The 20,575-nt window shown below is 57.8% G+C and overlaps 1 protein-coding gene and 1 long non-coding RNA gene across 14 annotated transcripts in view; one reads left to right on the plus strand and one right to left on the minus strand.

Moving 5' to 3' along the window:
- The window catches only part of OSBP2 (oxysterol binding protein 2), a 197,735-nt gene that overhangs the window by 165,790 nt on the left and 11,370 nt on the right, over positions 1-20,575 (plus strand). For all 7 annotated transcript variants that reach the window (XM_074390933.1, XM_010349135.3, XM_003938436.4 and 4 more), the window contains 7 exons: positions 679-932; positions 15,780-15,972; positions 16,557-16,674; positions 17,515-17,569; positions 17,796-17,942; positions 18,370-18,615; positions 20,245-20,365. In XM_074390933.1, coding sequence (XP_074247034.1) covers positions 679-932; positions 15,780-15,972; positions 16,557-16,674; positions 17,515-17,569; positions 17,796-17,942; positions 18,370-18,615; positions 20,245-20,365 — 1,134 coding nt within the window. The remainder of the gene's footprint in view (positions 1-678; positions 933-15,779; positions 15,973-16,556; positions 16,675-17,514; positions 17,570-17,795; positions 17,943-18,369; positions 18,616-20,244; positions 20,366-20,575) is intronic.
- The window catches only part of LOC141582579 (uncharacterized), a 35,862-nt gene continuing 29,708 nt past the window's right edge, over positions 14,422-20,575 (minus strand). For 4 of the 7 annotated variants that reach the window (XR_012515443.1, XR_012515442.1, XR_012515444.1 and 1 more), the window contains one exon: positions 14,422-20,388. This is a non-coding gene — a long non-coding RNA (uncharacterized LOC141582579). The remainder of the gene's footprint in view (positions 20,389-20,575) is intronic. The other 3 variants (XR_012515448.1, XR_012515447.1, XR_012515445.1) reach the window with 3 other exon arrangements.

Genomic DNA, 20,575 nt, shown 5'->3' on the forward strand with positions numbered 1-20,575 from the left:
CCATGTTGCCCAGGTTCTTCTGGCACTTTGGACAGAAGGTGGCATTGGGCTGGCCCTCAAAGGGGTGGGTGGGGCAGGACCTCTGGTAGGGGCAGGTGCGAGAAGGTTCCAGGCAGTGTGGATGCAGCAGGAAAGGCCCAGACGGGAGCGCTTGAGCCTTTGCAGGGAACAGGGCACAGATTGGTGGGGCCAGGGGGAAGGGGGCATGAGCAGAGAGCAAAGTGAGGTTGACTGGACGGGGCTGATCGGTTTGGGGTAGGCCTGTGATGCCAGTAAAGGCACCCGGCTCCATTCTTGGGTCTTTGTGCCCACAGAGCGGTCTCCACCTCGCCCCCAGCATGGCCCATCCTTCCCTGCACCGCCATGTAGGAAGCTGGCACCCTGCGAGCAGGTGGGTGCCTGCGGGCCCGCCCCATCCCAAGCCCAGTCCTGGCCCTGCCGTTCAAGCCGGCTCTCTTTACAGTCCTTCCCACTGACTCAGCTGGGCCCTTGGGAAGGCTGGGCCGGGATGGCACAGGCACCCCACCCTGGCCAGGAACGGGAATGGACACCAACCATCTCGGGGACTGATGTTTTCCGAGTGGTGCTGTCTGCCCTGCGCTCCCTGGCCCAGCTGTACAGGCCTCTTGGTACCGTGTCTGTCGGTCATGACTGTAACGACTCTGTTTTCTTCCACAGATGACTCTGGGGATGACGACGAGGCCGCCACCCCGGCCGACAAGAGTGAGCTGCACCACACCCTGAAAAACCTCTCCCTGAAGTTAGACGACCTCAGCACATGCAATGACCTCATCGCCAAGCACGGCGCCGCACTCCAGCGCTCCCTGAGTGAGCTGGACGGCCTCAAGATCCCATCCGAGAGCGGGGAGAAGCTGAAGGCTGTCAACGAGCGGGCCACCCTCTTCCGAATCACATCCAATGCTATGATCAACGTGAGTACCTGCCCCCGCCACCGTCCTGGCACGGGGCTCCCTGGCTCTTGGCCCCGGCGTCCCCGAGTGGGTGACCAGGGGTGCTTGCCTGAAAGGCCAGGGTTCCATTTCCTGCGTCTCCGTGGTGTTTCCCAGAGCCGGCACCCCCAGCTAGCTTCATCCTGCCCTCATTGGGCAAGGGCATGCTTCTTAATCGTCAGGAGGAAACTGGAGCTGGGTGTGGACTCTGGTGCAGTCTACGGTTAGTTCATGTCTGGATAAGAAAGGTTGGGGCCCCAAGTTGACTAGCCAGCCTGGCAGGTCAGCTCTGCCCTCACAGTAGGGACTCAGCTCCCACACTGGCCCTCAGCGGCTGCTATGGCTCCTCCCTGGGTTCATTCCCCAGATGCAGGGAGCAGACGCTGCGTACGCGCGAGGGGAGGCTGTGTGGTGAGGGGCCACGGTCGGGGGCTCCCTGAGCTAGAAGAGCCTCAGAGCGGAGGCTGCCAAGGTTGTGCCAACCTGATGGTAGACGAAGCGAATAACTGCCGCTGTAAACTAAGTAGCCCAGCGCGGGAGGCAGCCACTCACCCCAGCTCTGGAAGCCACACGGCTATGACTGGGAGCCAGGAGGGTCTCTCGATGGTGGCAGGAGGATCATGCTTGGCCCTGCTTCACTCCTTCTGTCTGGGGAGTGCTCCCCAGAAGTGTGTGTGCTCCTCCAGGCCTCCACCCTCCAGACACAGGTCTGACTGCAGCAGCCTCCTCCCAGGGCGGTCCCACAGCAGGGCACATCTGGGCCAGGGGTGCAGTCGTAGGAGCTTGGTGTGGCCTGCTGGGAGCAAGGGCGCCAGAGCAGAGGAGCTGTGCCAGAAAAAGTGTGTGCTACAGAGGAGGAAGCAAGGTCCAGAGAAGGGGATTCAGAAGAGCCATCGTGCTGGCTGGGGCCAGTGGGCAGTACTGGTGCCTGGGTGAGCTCACTGCATGCCAAGAGATCAGGCTAAAACCTGGGCATCCAAGACTGCCCCAAGCCTGCTTCACTGGCCTGTTGGCAGCACGATTGTGGGGCAGGAGGCTCACCCCAGCACCCACACCTGCCCAGATATGCTCAGGCTCAGGCCTGGAGCGCCCAAATGCAGCCTTGGGAATCCCACCCTGGGGGCTGAGGCTGAGCGAGGTGTGCCTCCTTCCCGGACCACTGGGAACTCAGCCTGCAGGTGCCCATCAGCAGGTGTATGTGCCTTGCCCATCCAGATCCCACAGTGATGGGGGGTGGGGGGCAGTTGGCCCCATGTGCCAAGGATGCTGACAGGTTGCTGGGCCACCCTGCGTGTTGGCCCCATTGTCACCTGCACCGTTTTCCTACATCCACCCTCTCAGGCCCGCTGTCCTTACAGCCCACAGACCAGATTGCTGTGCTTCTACCAGGGACACACACAAATATCAAGTACTGAATGACATAATGATGCATTTATATTTCCCTGTCCGTCCCGGAAGCCCCCGCTGGAGGCTTCCCATGCGCTGCCTCCCCACCTAAGACCAGAACTGCCTTGTCTTGAGTAAGCAGTTTTGGCTTTTCCAAGATAATGAGCTTCTCAGCTGGCTGCCGTCTTGCACGCTTTTTATCAGACATCAGAGGCTCGTCTGTGCTTATGAAGTCATAAAAACAGCTCCAAGTCTAAGTACCTAATCAATTGTTTTATGGGAAGCATAACCCCCTGGGGTTGGTCATGATTCCTTTCTCCAGCTCCAGCATCCCGGGAATGTGGCCGCAGAGTTGGCCCTGAGTGACGGGAGCTATGCCCTGGGCTGGGTTCTGCCAGACCTGCTGGTGTGAGCCTGCTCCAAGGGCCCTCCCCAGGCTCCTGCTGTTGAATCAGGGGCAGGGAGGGCAGGAGTCCGGGGCTGCCCAGACAGACTGTGCTTGTAGCCCAGGCTAGCCCGAAGGCTCATGTTTCCCCTGGGACCCTTCCTGCCAGCTACTCCTCACCTGGCAGGAACCAGGGCAGTTCTGGAAGGGCTGTTTCCATGGCTCTCAGACACCAAGCGTTCAATGAGCTGAGATTGCACCACTGTACTCCAGCCTGGGTAACAAAGTGAGACTCCGTCTCAAAAAAAAAAAAAAAAAAAAAGTCGGGTGATTTTAAAATTTCTTTCAAGTTTGGGGAAGGGCATTGATATCATAAGCCTTTAGGTCCTCAGCTCCCAGAAGGGCAGGCACTGGGGTCCTCTGGATGATTCCCAAGAGCCCAGGACCCACGGCCAGTGGTGCGGGCCCATTCCAAGCACCCACCGATCCTCCACTCACATCAGGAATGGCCTCAGCCTCAGGTGTTTGAGGGAAGAAAGCGCTCAGAGGTGGTTTCTGGATTGGGAATGTTGAACAGTGACGCTGTGTTTTAACCCCCCATACCTTTGCCAGTGCTGTACCTTCTAGAACACACCTTCCTCACCCTTCAGGTACTGGCAGCTCCCTTGTCATCCTTCAGAACCCCACAGGGACATCACCATGGCTTTCCAAGGCCTCTCCCGGGCAGTGTTCCCCCAGGACCCCCGCGCCCAGGTGCACCGCTCTGTGGCCTTTAGCCCGGTGTTTCCACCGCTCCTCACCAAGCTTCGCGCTCCCTGAGGTCAGGCTGAGTGTCTTACTTACAGGTGTCCCCAACAGTGGCCCCCTGGGAGTGCCAGCGAGCGACGTATCATAATGGGTCTTGTGTCTCCAGATAAAGCAATCCAAGTGGTCCACGGCTCACATTTACCTGTGACGGTACCTTTTACAAAGTGCTTCTGGTCCCATTTTCTCACCTGAACAAGATCAGTGAGAACGCGGAGGCCCAGCCCTGAGGCCTCAGCCTGCCAAGGCCAGCCCTGCATCCGCCTGCACTCCCTTTCCAGAGGGATCACTTGGCCTGGATCATCATTTTATAGCATTAGATTATATCGTAACCACATTTGCCATGTGCACGCCACACTGGGCTCCAGCCTCCCTCTGCCTTGTGGCATTTTCACTGGCAGGGTTCTTTCTGGCCGGACTTGGAGGGTGTAGTCGGTGGACCTTGGACGGACCCTCTGAGGACAGCAGCTGAGTAAGTCAGCCGCCCCATTGTGAACTCGGAGCAACCCCCTCTCTCATCACACAGCTAGTAAAGCCTGCCTGGTGGGCATCTGACGCCAGGCCTTAGCAGCTGCCTCCCAAGCCCTGCCCAGGCCTGTGCCAGGCAGGGATTTGCAGGCAACAGGCAGCCCGGCAAACTCAAAGTGACAGGTCATCGGCATGTGTTCATCAGCATGACCTGTTCTAAGAGGACCCAGGGCCGCCAGCTCACATGCCCATTTTTGAAGGCCAAGTTTGGGGAGAGCCCAGGAAGGTTCCCAGTTGGCAGGAAGGCAGCTTCCGGCCCAGCTAACTATAGCCCAGCGGGAGAGCCAGGGAAAGCCTTGCCTCACCTTACAGAGGGTGGAGGCAGCAGCCATCGAATGGGAGGTAGGCTTCTTTCTCCCAGGCAGAGAGGGAAATATTAATAGTGACCCCTTCTGGGCCGTCACCATGCACAGGTCTTTCTGCTCTGGCCAGAATGGAGCCAGTTTGGCCCTGAAGCCCCTCTGTTATCCCCAGCTGCTCACCCGGTTACCCTTCCTGGGCCTCTGGATGGTTCTCCAGCCATGGGGGGCCCGTGGGCAGAACCTGGCCATTGGGCGAGGTTGCCGACTGTGTGAGTGGTGGCTTCACCTCTCCACCGCTCTGAAAAGGAGAGCAGACTCCTCACCTCGCCCCTTAGGGAACCTGGAGAGACCAGCTTGGCTTTTGGGTTTTCAACCATGAGAGAGAAACAGGGTATGGGGTTCATAACGATTCCTAAGCATCCCCAGCGGGCCCAGCAGCCTCTCCCCACCTGTTCCCCATGGGCCACCTGTCCCTGGTTCCGTCTTCCTGCACCGGTGGCAGTTCCCCCAACAGCCACACCCCAGCTCCTGAGGACCGGGCTATGAGGGGCTGGGACAGGCCCTGCCAGTGAGGAGCCGGGATGGGAAAGGGGATGAGTTTTCCGAATGTTGTGTGACATGCCAGACACTCTGCAGGCATCTCCCCTGCCCCTACTCTGCGGGCTTACGCGTGGGGAGAGCAAGGCTGAGGGGCTCAGGATCCCAGCCAAAAAGGATATGAGCCCATGTCTTCCTGATTCCAGACCCTGCTACAATGCTGCATTATGGTAGAGAAATAAACCTGACCCTCCCCTCGATAGGGGGCAGGAGGTCAGGAAAACCTCCTGTCCACCCTCACCCTGCCTCCCTGTCCTGGCACCACTGACCACCTTGCCCTCTGCAGGTCTGCAGAGACTCGCAGATGTTTCTACTGCAGCATCTTGACCCATCCTTCTCGCAAGGGCAAGGCACAGTATCCCTCGCAATCCCAGGAGCCCTGTAGCCTCTATGCCTGGCTCAGAGCCCAGCACATGGGAGCCTCGGCAAATGACAGGGAGGGAGGGAGGAGGGAGAATATTGTGAAAAATCACAGGAGCAAATGAATGAATCGCTTAGTGTCTGGCAAAATTCCCTAGTGGGTAATTTTTTTGACTCTGATAAAAGCCAGCCCAGCAGATCCTTGCTTGAATTACTGTTTTGGGTAGTAACTGAATTCTCCCGCCATTTAAGAAAACTCCGTGGCACTAGTAATGACTTTGATTTTTAGAACGAGTCTTGAACCATAACATGCCTGTGCACAGGTGCTCTGCCAGGCCTGGGGCTGGGACGTTCTCCCCCACAGCGGCATCCTCCCTGAGCACCAGGGTGTACCTCATACGGTGGCACTGCCTCTGTCACTTGGTTTCAGGTGGGGGATGATTGAGTTCATACATATTGTAAGTTCATGCTTTGAGTGTCAGTGTCCATAGAGTGGGAAACCTGTGGGAGCAGGTTCCGTCTGCAGGCCAGGGCAGCAGAGTAAGGCTGCGGCCTGCTGTCCTCTGCAGTCCTGAGCCCCCAAGGGTGCTGGCAGCTGGGCTCCATCCTGCTTCTTAGCAGCCTATGGGCTTGTTCCCGCTGCCATCCCTTTAGACCCTGCAGGTGGGGCCCAGGCCAAGACCAACTATACCTGACTCGACCCCTGTTCCTGAACTTGGAGGGTGACTCATGCTGGGCCCAGGACTTGGTCCCTATGACCACATGACTGACTCCCTGTGGCTCTTGGGAACTTTGAGCTGTGAGGGTGAACACAGCCCCACATCCCCTTGTGGGCCCTGCATCCTCCCATGGGAGCTGTAAGCACATAGGTGACACAGATGTCAGGGGCAAAAAGACCTTTAGAGGAAAGAGCAGTGAGGTGGGATGGGGTGAGAGGTGCAGGCAGGCTGGGGGCTGAGCAGGAGGGGTACAGGTGCCAGGCGCCGTGGAATGAGTCCTGGGAGCCACAGGAGAGAAGGCCAGTCACAAGGGACCTCATGCTGATAGCGTGACTTGAAATGAGACAAGGGACTTGATGCCAAATGACTCAACGCCAATGGCAATGTCAATGACTCAAGGCCAAATAAAATGATCCCAAGTGCATTTTAGCAAGACCCCTTTTCTGCCTGGAGAATAACCATCTGTGAGGCAGCCGCAGGTGCTCAGAGACCCTTCGGGGCCCCCTTGGGTAGGGAGCGTTGAGCTGGTGCCAGTGAGTTGAAGGCAGGGCCAGCAGAGTTGCTGTGTGGGTGAGAAAAGAGGCCATCGGGAAGGGACCCATGCTGGGGGCCTGGGCCACTAGAGAATGGGGGCCTTGCCTTCTGATGCCCCACTCGGCCCACACAGGGGTTCTGCAGGATGCAGGAGGGTCTTTCCCAGGAATAGGTCTTGTGTAGCCAGTGAGTAGGCAGAGCTGGCTTACGGAGTGAGCCCCACAAAAGCCCAAAGGCCCTCAAGGTGCCCAGTGCAGGCAGAAAGAAGAGAGGATGGGGTTGGCCAGCAGAGGGTAGATGATCACCAGGCCTGGATGGGACAGATGCCACACTCTTGGTCCCTGGGTTTACCAAGGATGGTGGCATCCCACAAGAGACACACTTTGGTGCCTGCTGTAGAGCTGGCTGGGCAGGATGGCTGCCTGCAACCTCCTGATGACAAGGACATGGGGAAACCGGAGGAAGAGGGGCACCTGGAACAGCCAGGACTTGATGGGGTAGGACTGGGGACACTCCAGTGGGAGACACTCCAGCTGCAAGGCAAAGCCCAAGGGGGAAGTAGGAGACATTGGGGGAACCAGAGAGCCAGAGCAGGCACTGGGGACAGGCTGGGCGTCCTAGGGAGAGGGCCACAGGAACAGAGACAGCAACCTTGGGCCTTCAGGGCTTCCGATGTGGGGCATCATAGAAATAAAGACCCCCCCGTGGAAGCAGCCCCACTGTCGGACGTGCTGAGGCTTCTCTGAGGCCCCGCTTGGCTCACAGCCCAGGAGATCACCTGGGGCTCCTTGGCCCAGGCAGAGGTGAGAGGCCCCGAGCTGCCCTCCCTTATCCCTCCAGGGCCCATGGGGCAGATTTCTGCCCAGCTGACCACTGTCCTGGTCCTGACAGCTTGCTCATCGAGGGCCTGGGGAGATGGGTAAAAATAGATTCCAGATTTGTCTAAAATCAGTTGGCAAACTGGAAGCCAGATGGTGTTGGTTCCTGTGTGCAAGTGGCAAACTATTCTCAATGTGGAGAAGCTATTTTAAAGTTTTAATTGGAGTGGAAAGCTGCATCACCAGCGCCGAGAGTGAGTCACGTCAAGGAGGCACTCTGATCGACCCCCCAGTGGGAAATGGGAAGGGCTGAAGCCCCTGTGTGCTGCCAGCCCATGCCAAGTGCGCTTGTGAGGGGCAGGCCCTGGGAGCTCAGCGTCGAGGGTCAGGCAGGTGATAGAGATACAGCATGACAGCTTGGCTGGGCCAAAGGGACCCCCGGGGGAGCCCAGCACTTCCCCTTGTGGCTCCACAGGGCCCAGTCTGGGTCTTAGACACTGAAGACCAGAATTGCTGGGCAGCTCTTTCTGCCTTTGTGAGGCACCTGCTGAGCTTGGGTTTTATCTTGTGTAAAGTGAAGCCAAGCGAGTCGGTGGCTCATGCCTGTAATCCCAGCACTTTGGGAGGCCAAGGTGGGCAGATCACTTGAGGTCAGGAGTTCAAGACCAGCCTGGCCAACATGGCAAAACTGTGTCTCTACTAAAAATACAAAAATTAGCCAGCGTGGTGGCAGGCGCCTGTAATCCCAGCTACTCAGGAGGCTGAGGCGTGAGAATCACTTGAACCTGGGAGGCAGAGGTTGCAGTGAGCCAAGATCGTGCCACTGCACTCCAGTCTAGGCAAGAGCAAGACTCCATCTCAAAAAAAAAAAAAAAAAAAAAAAGTGAGGCCAGCCCGTCATTCCTCAGTGGCAGGGGAGGCGAGATTGTTACCCCAGTGTGAGTCTCCTGGCCATGCAGAGGGGCTCAGGAAGACCATGACTCTCCGTGGTCTCACCGCTCATCACCTTCAGAACCTCGAGCTGGTGAGAGGCGGGGACTGTGGCCACATGGGATGTGAGGATCAGCATGGAGGGTGAGTAGTCTTGGCCTGGAAACCAGGGGAGCAGAGGGTCCTCTGGTCACCCATCTGGAAGCCCAGAGCTGGAGGGCAGATACGGCAGATGCCTGGCAGGTCCTGGTCCAGCCGCAGGTAAAAACACGGCCCTTTCTCCCATTATCCCTGCATCAGGGGTGCTGGGGCCTCCTGTGTGTACTGATGGCCGGAGCCAGTCACCCAGCCTGGACCAGCTGGGCATTAGGCCCGTCTCCCCACCTCCTCCATGAGCCAAATGGCTGCCCACATCAATGCCTAGCAGGCCTCTGGTGCCTCCCTCACATCCTTGTCTAGGAAGGAAGTGACCCTAGAGGAAACTGATCATTTCCAGACAGCCACTAAAGGCCAGACAGGGTCCTGGCTCTGCTTGCTCCTAAGAGCTTGAGAGGCTGCCCTCGGCCACACACAGGAGACCCAGGCTAGCTGACCTTGCACCCTGCTCTCCTGCCTGGCCTGGGGAGCAGTGAGATCACTGTCAGGATTAGTATTAGGAACAGCAAAAGCGATTAGAGTTTGTCCTCCTTTTCCTGGGGTACCTCTGGGCAACGGTTTCCAGGTCAGAGACACTCGATGTCTGTCCCATGGGACACTGGTGACCAGCAGCAACCCCCCCCCACCCCCAGACCTCACATGGCATGGCCTCTGACTTGGTTTCCCCTGGGCGGGCAGCCCTTACAGCCTTCTTCCCCAGGTCAGATGTCTCAGCACGGAGAGTCCCTGGTGGACAGGCAGAGCCTGGATTTCCCAGGTGGGGCAGCTCCAGGGCAGAGACCCCATCCTGTCTGTCAAACTTTGTGGTTCTCACTCTGCCTGGGGGCAACTCGACAGCCTCCCTGCCCTCCCCGTGGAGACAGAACCACACTGCCCAGGGGTCCTGTACCCCAGGCCAGTCCCTCTGCATCTCAGAGCAGCCATACCCCCAACACCCCTTTCATCAGAACCCTCTGTGCAGCACTTGTGGGTAGGCGGAAGGGGCAGGGCCGGGAGACTGGAACTCTGTCCTCATTCCGGTAAGTCATAGAATCAGGGACTCCATAGGAGCCCAGAAGGGTTCCAGGCTAAAAGCCTGTCCCGGAGTGGGCAGCAGGGTAGCACCCATGTAGGGCCCAGGGACCACCTCTAGCTCCCACCAGGACCGCTCATTCTCTTCCCCTTGAATGATTCAGGACACAAAAGTGTGGGGGGCGGGGCGCTTCAGGTCAGCTCATCTCTCCTACTGCTCACAGCTGAGCACGAGTCTCCTGGCCGCAGGTAGAGTTGTCACAGAGCCCCAGAGAAATGAGACGGCATTCAGGCCTAGACTGGGTAGGCCAGGCCCTCTCTGGGCCCCCGGGAGCCTCCCCCTGCCAGCCCCTCTGCCAGGCCCCAAGCCTAATCCAGCTTAGCGAGCACACAGCACACAGCCCAGCTCAGCATTCTGAGAGCAGCAGGGCCACGCCAGGCGCCTGCCTCTCCGCACAGCGCAGCCAGGATGGGGCCTGGGGAAGGCCGGCAGCAGAGGAGACGCTGGGAGTCGGGGATGGACACCAGGTGGGTGCATCTGGCCTGGGGGAGGTAGACAGGCTCTCTGCATCCACGGGGTGACCAGGGCAGCTCATCTGCTGTGGTGGCAAAGGCCTTGGGTCCAGCCACATCAGGCCCTTGATATTAGGGCACAGCAGCCTTCACCCTGCCTCACTTTTAGGTGACTGTGACACTATGAACTGTATGTGCCCGGCCTGGCCACGTGTACCCAAATGAGGCCCAGCTGTCCAGGGGAGTTAACTTCCCATCTCCCTGCTGCACAATGCCAGCTGGCCCTGTGGTAGCCTTGAGGGGGCCTGAGGTCACTCACAGCCAGGTTAGCGGCCAGCAACCCTGGCTGTGTGGACAAAGTCCTCAGCTGGGGCTAAGGGTGCTGGGAGGCCACCCCTTCTCCCTGAGGCTAGGGCTGGGCTCTGTTCCTTGGACAGGATTATTCCCATGCAGCCTTGTTAGTATCTCCCAGGAACCTACCTCCACACCAGGAAGGCTCTGGTTTCCCACGACATCCCTGCCCTCAAGGGTCTCCCAGACGGCAATGAAGATTTAGCTTTACAAAGTAAGCTGTAAGAGCCCTGGTTCCGTGCCCTGGAAACATGCAGGGAAGGCACTCAGGGACCTGGATCCTGGCCCTACACATACCTCCCTGTGGCCTTGGGCAAGTCCCTCAGTCTCTCTGAGCCTTCATTTCCTCCTCGGTCATGCACACTATCAAAAAAAATCTACCTCAGTGCTTGTAAGAATGGCGGAATGGTCCTGACCCACAGTGGGCCTGTGGGGTGAGGGAGGTGGGGCTGGCATCAGAATCAGCAGGTGGGTTTGCATTTAAGGCAGGAAGACATGATACCTGGTGGGCCATACTCAGGGCCTGGGGAGGAAGGGAGCCCCAGGAGATGAGGCTGGAGAGGACTGGGAACCATGTCCATGAGAGGCTGTCAGCTGCCTGGGTTTGTGGAAAAAACAACAAATACTCCAGTTTCCCTCGAATGAGAAAATGGTCATTTCTAAAGTATGAGAACCCACGTGAACAGTGAGGGTAGGAGGTAGGGGGCCTAATTCATCTTTGCTCTCTGGTCATCTTTCCCTCTTTGCTTTGGCTGCTGGGAAGCCCAGGCACCCTCAGATGTGAGTTTTCGGGACTTCTTACCGTGACCTTTGGTTACTATTTTTATCCTGCTGTGTATGGCTCTTTTGTAAGTCTTGTTGTAAATGGCATGAGGCATACAAAAACAAAGCACCCATTTATGTGAGAACTCACGGATGGAGAGGATGATCCTGGGGGCTGTAGATTGGCAGGAGGTGATGGCGCAGGGATGAGCGAGGGCAGGGCAGAGACCTTGTGCACCCAGATAGGCATGAACCCAGAAAACCATGAAGCGCCCATTCACTCTCACTGTGCACAGCACGGCCCTGGCCTCTGCACCACTGCTCACAGCAGGCTGGCAAGGGCATCGTGCCTTGCGTGGAGGTGACCCTGGGGCCAGACTGACCTGGGATCCCATCCTGTTCACTCTGTGCTGACCTGATTAGCCCCTTCTCTCCTGCCCTCAGTCTCAGGGATGCAGGGGGCTTCCCTGAAGCGGTGCCCAGGAAGATGAGGGTCCCCTTCCTTACTTGCAGTCTATACCTGCCATGAGGCTGGCTCGGCAGGGCCTGGTCATGTAAGACCTCCTGTGGACCTGGGAAGCTGAAAAGAATCTGGTTGTCTTAGTAGGCCACAAGCTTAAATGGAAAACGTTAAAAGCAGTTATGCGAGACCTGCATGGGCCAGGGGCACAGCCGACTGGTGGCCCAGGGGCAGCAGCACAGCAGCGTCGCGGAGTAACGAACAGGTGGCAGGAACCGAGCCGAACCTGACGACGGAGCACCGGGCTGAGCTTAGGGCTGTGGCAGCACAGGCAACATGGGCAGGAGGATCTTGTGGGAGCTGCCGCCAGGTAGGAGGCAGAGGGAGCTCCGAGCTCAGGACCCGGGTTCTGCATCTGGCTCTGCTGCCTCCTTGCCGGGTGCCCTCAGAGCCATCTTCGCTGTCTTGGAACAGGGTGGGAGTCTCTGTCTACCTACCTCATAGGGCTTCTGTAAGGGTCTGGAACATTCCTGAAGCACCCAGAGGGATACTGTCCCCCCACTGCAGCCACCACCCTTACACCCACTGGCACAAAACCAGCAAAGAGGTGCCGTCTGGTCTGGCTGCTGGGGCACGCTATCTCTGAGTCTGTTTTCAGGGTCCTCGCCCTAAGGCTTACAGCCGTGAGAAAGGGACAGGGCTGTGGGTGACGCAGGGAGGCCACTGTAGGACCCCAGGTGGTGAAAGGCTCGGCTCCCGGTCACAAGCCAGGGAGCAGTGGAGTCAGGCCTGGAGCCAGGTCTCCCAGGGCCCACCCGGGCCCACTATGGGATCTGCAAATTGCATGGTGGACAGTGACCGCATCCCCACACCCAAGGGCCAGCCTTCCAGACCCAAAAGCTCAAAATAGCCCCGATCTGCAATACCCTGGACTTGGTCTCACCCATCATCAGGATGAGGCACATGAGATAAGGTTTCTTTCCTTTCTTGAGGCCGTCGTTCCCCCTGCCCCAACCTGCGGGGAGGAGATGTCCTCTGTCCAAGGGGGATGGTCGCACTCCCCCACCTCCTACCTGGAGAACGTTGCTGGGTGAGCTGAGACAGGGCAGCCTGTGGGCACAGGAGCTGTTGGGCATTACTGTCTGTCTCACAGAGGAGACACGGGCTCAGAGGGGCCAAGGGGTCTCTGCTGGAACCCAGGTTCTTCAACTCCCGATAACACAACCCTTGCCACCACACTCTGCCAGCCTCCTTGGGAGGTCAAGCTACATCTCCAGGCCCTACTTCCGCATCTTCGGAATGAGGACACCTTGCCCTGCCCACCCTGCATGGTGCTGTGTGGGAGATGGGGGAGGGAAGGCGCCCAGAGGAGGGCTTGCTCAGGGAGTGGCGTCCCTGGGGTAGGCTGTGCAGCCAGCACTCTGGGGCAGGGGCGGGCTGGTGGCCCTTTCCACCAAGCCACCAGAGCTCGGGCTCTCACTGTTAGGTGGGCAAGCCCGCTGAGCCCCAGCCAGAGTGCCCCGGTGCAGAGCCTTGGGGAGCCTCCCACCTTTGGAGGTGCTGGTTCATCCCTGCTCCCCTGAGGCCATGTCAGGACACCCCCGCTCGCTCCCACGGCCATCAGTCCCAGCCCCCTGGTAGGCGTCATTTGGCAGCAAATGTCCGGGAGCAGCTGCTGATTCAGGGGCATTCCTGGCACAGTCGCTGAGGAGACTAACCCAATGGGCAGGCGTCTGAGTGGGCCTGACTGAGGGGGCAGGCCACTTCCTGGGGTAGCGCCGCTACAGAGGTCTGGGGAGTGGTGGGAGTCAGTGGTCGTGGGCCTGGGCACGAGGTGCCAGGCAGGTGCGGGAGGTGACCCACAAGGTATGTCTGTTGAGTGCTCCCTCGCCCCGCCTGCCATGTCACCCCCTGATATTTCCTCAACAGCTGCCTTGTCTCTGTGTCACAGGTGAGGACTGGTGTGTCCGCCTTCCTCCTTTAGGGTGGGACAGGCTGTGGTGTGTGTGGAGCCCAGCGGGTGCTCCAGGTCGGCTGGGGCAATTGGGTGGGCAGGGAGTGCGGGGTAGTGGCAGCTGGGGCCACCAATGCAGATGTAGGTCAAGGAAGTCCCTTCCTACTGGGTTAAAGAGTGAACATGTCCAGAAAGGGCAAATCCACAGGTCCCTAGACTGGATCTCACTGCCCTCCAGGGCAGCCGAAGCCTGGGCCTTCCTCTCCACTGTAATGACAGGGCAGAACCACCAACCCCTGCTTCAGAACAGTGTGGTGGGACCACCTATGGACTTGGGAAGCTGAAAAGAATCTGGATGTCTTAGTCGGCCACGAGCTTGAAGGGAAAACCATAAAAGCAGTTATGTGATTGACTCTGAGGTAGCTTGGTAGAAGGTGCCAGTCCCAGATCTGCCAGATAAGACCAATTACCTCTCTGAGCTAGGGAAGATAGCAGAACGTGGCTTTCCTTCCTTCTGTGCCCCAGCCAGGGACTGGCCCAGTGTAGACAGCCAGTGACAAACCTGGGGGCTAGCACTGCAGTGAGGATGTGGTTACATGACGCGCAGCAGCGGCTGCCTCAGCTCCAGGTGGGCTGCCGCTGGGGAGGTGGCGTGCAGACCCATGGTACCCGGGTCTGCTGCTCCCCAGCTGGCATCCTGACCGTGGGAGGCCAAGAGGGGTGGGTGCTGGTCACTGTGTGGGCTCTGAGAAGGCCAAGGGCTCCCACATCCCCAGAGGCCAAAGCGGGCAGTGAGCATGTTTGTGACCATCCGAGCAGACCGGGCAGCTAGACAGCCCCGAGGGGTGGGGGGGCACCCTCCTTCACTGCAGGTGTCAACCAGAAGAGTCAGACTGCAAAATATTTGAAAAGATTTATTCTGACCCAAATATGAGTAGCCACAGCCCAGGACACAGCGCTCAGGAGGTCCTGAGAACGTGCGCCCAGAGTGTTCGGGACACGGCCTGGTTTTATACATTTTAGGGAGGCATGAGGCATCAATCAAATACATCTAAGAAATACATTAGTTTGCCTCAGAAAGGCAGGACAACTCAGACAAGGTGGGGTGGGGGCCTTCCAGGCTATAGGTAAATTTAAACATCTTCTGGTTGGCACATGGCTGTCTAAAGACCCGGGATCAATAGTAAGGAAATGTTCAGGTTAAGATAAAAGATTGTGGAGACCAGGTTATAGCGGCTGCCCTTAGAGACAACAGATGACAAATATTTCCCAGTCAGACCTTTAAAAAGGTGCTAGACTCTTACTTAATCTCTTTGGGATTGGGAGGGCCTGGAAGAAAACAATCTAGCTGTGTTAACAGATTCTTTACAGATGCACATTTTCCCCCACAAAGGACAGCTTTGCAGGTCCATTTCAAGATGTGGCAAAGCAGCATGTTTTGGGGTAAAATACTTTGATTTTCTTCCTTGTCTCATAATGTGATGCCAAGTAAGGTTGGAAAATATGTTATGATAGAGTTAAATAAAACCCATATGATGAGAATTTATGGTTTTTAGGGCATGACTCCCCAGACCCCTTAGACAGGCATTTGGGCAAGATAAAAAACATCAAAGCTTAGTCCTCACAGGGAATGGAGATGGGGGGGGCAGATGTGTTATAGGAAAGGGGTCCGGATCCAGATTCCAAGAGAGGCTTCTTGGATCTCACAGAATTCAGGGCGAATTCTTTCAAACTCTGCAGAGCAAAGCGAAAGCAAGTTTATTAAGAAAGGAATTAAAGAATGGCCGCTCCACAGACGGAGCAGCCCTCAGGGTTACTGGTTGCCCATTTTTATGGTTATTTCTTGATGATATGCTAAACAAGGGGTGGATTATTCATGCCTCCCCTTTTTAGACCATATAGCATAACTTCTTGTTATTGCCATGGCATTCGTAAACTGTCATGGGGCTGGTGGGAGTGTAGCAATGAGGATGACCAGAGGTCACTCTCGTGGCCATTTTGGTTTTGAAAGATTTTGGCTGGCTCCTTCACTGCAACCTGTTTTATCAGCAAGGTCTTTATGACCTGTGGTTTGTGCTGACCTCCTAGCTCATCCTGCCACTTAAAATGCCTTAGCCATCTGGGAATGCAGCCCACTAGCTTTCAGCCTCATGTTACCCAGCTCCTATTCAAGATGGAGTTGCTTTGGCTCATATGCCTCTTGATAGATGGACCCCTGCCAGGGGCCAGGGTCTCACACCGCCACTCCTCCCTCCCCAGGCCTGCAGGGACTTCCTGGAACTAGCAGAGATACACAGCCGGAAATGGCAGCGGGCGCTGCAGTATGAGCAGGAGCAGCGCGTGCACTTGGAGGAAACCATTGAGCAGCTGGCCAAGCAGCATAACAGCCTCGAGCGGGCCTTCCGCGGCGCCCCCGGCCGGCCGGCCAACCCCTCCAAGAGCTTCAGCGAGGGTGAGTGGGCAGCTGGGTCAGGGATGTCGTATGACCCTCTGCCAGCTGGCTCTGCATACGCAACTTCTGCTCCCCATACACAACTTCTGCTCCCCTACACATACCCCTGGCCGTGCCCACATGTGGGCTGGGCTTGGCCAACTCTGGACGGCCTCTTTGTGGCTTTGTATGTCCCATGCCCATCGCCCACTGGCAACAGTTTCCCTGTGCCTAGGTTCCCATTCTCAAGAGTTAAGTTTAATGGGCCCAGCTGTCCCCTGTAACAGGGGTGTCCTGGTGCCAGGTGGCCACCCTCCTAGCCTTGGGTTGGAGGTCATGGGGACCCTGGAGAGGAGCCCATCAGAAAGGGAAGCTGGGCCACAGAAAGATGGACCCACAAGTTGAGAGATCAGGGGAGGCTTCCAGAAAGAGGCCTCTGCGTGGTGAATGTGGCTGCAGCCCAGCGGATCAGGGCTGCCCAGGTGACTAAAGCAGGGAGGGGAGCAGGGCCAGACGGGGATGGAGGGAACCCTTGGCTCTGGACTTAGGGAGGCAAGATGAGCCTTCTGTGAAGTTACAAACTAAGGCTCTGCCTGTGTCTCTAGGAAGCCTCTTAACTCCCAAAGGAGAAGACAGTGAGGAAGATGAAGATACCGAGTACTTTGATGCCATGGAAGATTCCACATCCTTCATCACCGTGATCACTGAGGCCAAGGAAGAGAGGTGAGGTGGCTGCAGCTGGGCAGAGCCTCCCCAGGGTCAGCCTTTCCTGCCCTGGTCTTAGGCTGCATCTGGTCTTTCCACCGGCTATCTACTTAGCTACTTGGGGTTTTCTTTCCTTTAAATCTTGCTTTGGCCAGGCCCAGTGGCTTCCAGCACTTTGGGAGCCCAAGGTAAGAGGATTGCTTGAACCCAAGAGTTTGAGATCAGCCTGGGCAACATGGCAAAATCCTGTCTCTACAAAAAATACAAAAATTAGCCAGGCATGGTGGTGCATTCTTGTAGTCCCAGCTACTTGGGAGGCTGAGGTGGGAGGGTCGCTTGAGCCCAAGGAGGTCAAGGCTACAGTGAGCTGTGATTGCACCACTGCACTCCAGCCTGGGCAACAGAGAGCTCCTGTCTCCAAAAATCAATTATCTGTTTATCTGTCTTGCTCCAGATGGGATTTCATTGCTGCATGAGCCTCACAGAGTACACTTACACAACCTAGCTGGTAGAGCCTGCACACACCAGGCCTATTGCTCCTGGGCTACAAACCTGTACAACATGTGCGTGCACAGAATATTGTAGGCAATTGTGACACATGGTAAGGATTTCCGTATGTAAACATAGAAAAGGTATATTTAAAACATAGCATGATACTCTCCTGGGACCACTGTCATATACACTATCCGCCATTGAAATATTGTTATACAGTGCCTCTCTACACACACAGAACACACGGCAGTGGCCAGGACATTTGCAAGCAATGAAAACAGTGTTGCCTGGATAGAGGATGAGTCAGGTCCCAAGGAAGCCTCAAGATTCATCAATAACTTGCCTCCTGCTTTGTGTTTCCTGCAGAAAAGCTGAAGGTAGCAGTGGAACAAGTTCCGTGGACTGGAGCTCGACAGACAATGTAAGTGACGTGACAGGGGAGCACAGTAAGGCCAGCAGGCAGGCCCAGCACTCTGGCTGCCTTCAGGTCCCTGATCTGCCTCCTCCAGGAGCACCATCCTGCCCTTCCACCAGCAGTGTGCCGGTGGCCGGCATGGTGCCCATTCTCAGTGGGGAGGGCAGAGAGACCTGGAAGCCGAGGGGGTGCTCTGGCCTCCACTGATGGGGTGGCCCCACTCCTGTGGCAGGTACTAGACGGTGCCTCGCTCGTGCCCAAGGGTTCATCCAAAGTCAAGCGGCGAGTTCGCATCCCCAACAAGCCCAACTACAGCCTTAACCTCTGGAGCATCATGAAGAACTGCATCGGCCGGGAGCTCTCCAGGATCCCCATGCCGGTGAGTGGCTCAGGCAGGGCAACCCCGGCAGGTCCTCTGGGGCTGCTTTCCTGTGCATGGATGAGAAGTAATGGCCCGTGTGAAGTACACACAGCCTTGGAATGTCATTTTCTTAATGGCATCTGAGGAGCAGTAACTAATTATCTAATCGTCTACATTGGCACTGCCCAGTCTTCAAAAGTACAGGCATCTTTGGGCTCTGACAGAAGGAGCCAGGGAGAAGCTCTGCACAGATGAGCAATGTGGGGATAAGAGTGTGTTGGGTGCAGCAGGCCAGAAGGTGGGGAGGGCTATGGAGAAAACAGGCAGGAGGGGCCAGGGAGGTGATGGCATGGGGGCCGCAGTGTTCCCCTGAACATCCGAGAAAAGCAAGGACGCTGTGCCAAGCCGGGGCTGGTGCCCAGCCTGACCGCCCGCCCACCCACAGGTGAACTTCAACGAGCCCTTGTCCATGCTCCAGCGGCTGACAGAGGACCTGGAGTACCACCACCTGCTGGACAAGGCGGTGCACTGCACCAGCTCGGTGGAGCAGATGTGCCTGGTGGCCGCCTTCTCCGTGTCCTCCTACTCCACCACCGTACACCGCATCGCCAAGCCCTTCAACCCCATGCTGGGGGAGACTTTCGAGCTGGATCGCCTCGATGACATGGGCCTGCGCTCCCTCTGTGAGCAGGTGAGCAGGCCAGGCTGTCACTGGGTGGCGCCTGCCCACACTCTGGCCCGGCTGTTCCTGCTAGGCCCAGGGTGACAAAAGGGATGTAGCCTCTGACCCCAGCTGCCCATACCCAAGGGGCCATCAACCTGAGGGCCCACTGGGGAGCAGGGCCTCCCATGGCAGGGCCAGGGACAGGCACACGGCCTCCTGGAAACAGCGAGGGGCATGAGAAGATAGCCTGGTAAGGACAGGGTGGGCACTGGTGTGCAGGGAAGGGGACAGCAAGCTCCAGGCCAGGCTGCTGTGGAGCAGAGGTGGAGGGACGTCTGTGGGCACTGCTGGGGAGGAGCGTGGGGTCACCACCGAGCTGAAGGCAGCAGGCAGGAGCTGCCTGGGCTGTGCTTAGTGGGATGGACTCTATCCTGGCCAGTGACAGCAGCCTGTCCCCACCACCCCCGCCCCACAGAGACTCGCCAAGACCCAGGCCCAGCAGCCAGGAGTCTCAGCAGTGGGCAGCCCCATGCTGAGCCTGGGCGTCCTGGTTGGAAACGAGGCGATTCTGTTGGTGCCGGTGCTGCCCTGGCTCCTGGGATGAGCATGGGACCTGGTCATTCACAGACCCTGGGTGCTGGCTGAAGAGGTTGCGGCTGCTGTGAGGCCTGGTTAGGAGGTGGCTGCAGTGACCCACACAGGGGTGGGGTGCCCAGACCTGGGGAAGGGGGAAGCCAGAACACAGGCAGCTTGTGAAGGATGAGCCAGCCAGTTTGTCGACGCTTTGGATATGGGGGTGGGGGGCGCGCAGTCAGGGTGGACCCAGGTCCTTGGCCTGAGCTCTGGAGCGAATGTATTTCTCCCCTCAGCAGACATTGCCAGGTGCTCCTCAGGCATGGAAGGTTCAGTGGGGAAGTGAACTGACACGGTTGCAGTTCTCGTCGGGCTGGGAGAGCAGGGCAGATGTTGTGGCAGCTCTTTTACAAAGGGCGTGGTCAGAGAGCAGCTTTGCTGATGCAGAGAGGATGAGAGGATGCAGCTGGAGGGCAGTGCACGGGGTGGTGCTGCCTCCTGACCTGTCAGAGGAGCCCTCTGCTGCGGTGGGGGGAGTCGCCCACAGGGAGGCCCGGGGAGCTGGAGGGTAGAAGTGGAGTGGGCAGATGCTGGGCGCGATTTGAAGGAAGAGCAGGCAGGCTTGCTGAGGGTTAGAGGAAGAGCGTGAGGAGGGCCAGAGAGGCGACAGGGCATGTGGTATGAGCAGCTGGAAAGGCAGGGTGCTGAGGGGAAGGCGAGGAGGAGGCAGAGCTTCCCATGGCCCCTTGGGGAGGCTAACAGCTGGGCTCAAGGCCAGCTCACCCATCTCCCGGGGTGGTTGGCAGCTGGGCCTGCACTCCCGGGCACCTCTTTCGGAGACAGCAAATTAGGCCAGGCGCACTGGGGGCAGCGGGAGCCCAGGTTGAGCCTGTCTAGGGGCAGGGCTACACTAGAGCTTCTGTCCTAGGGAGTGAGTAGGCTCAGGAGAGGGCAGCCTAGGCCGTGGCCACCCAAAAACCAGCTGTGCCTGCTGGGACAGGGCAGGCTGTCCCTCCCTGGCCGGGGGAGGTGAGGCTGGGCTCGTGTCTGGCAGATGCTCACATCCTGTGGGTCTGGTCTCAGGTGAGCCACCACCCCCCCTCAGCTGCGCACTACGTGTTCTCCAAGCATGGCTGGAGCCTCTGGCAGGAGATCACCATCTCCAGCAAGTTCCGGGGAAAATACATCTCCATCATGCCGCTAGGTGAGCTGGGGCCCTGTGCCTTCCTGGGAAAGAAAGACATTCTGCTTAAGAGGGAGGATTCTGCAGACGCAAAAACCAGCTGGGGGCTTCCAGGGGAGAATGCCCTGTAGGCCCACCTCCCCTACCCCCGAGCCTGGTTCTCAAGACACCGGGTCTAAGGGCAGGCTGGCCAGAGCTCTGCATGGGGGGTATGACCTCTGACCTGTCCCC

This window comes from Saimiri boliviensis, chromosome 21 (genome assembly GCF_048565385.1).
Source record: "Saimiri boliviensis isolate mSaiBol1 chromosome 21, mSaiBol1.pri, whole genome shotgun sequence".
NCBI classification, from domain to species: Eukaryota; Metazoa; Chordata; class Mammalia; order Primates; family Cebidae; genus Saimiri; species Saimiri boliviensis.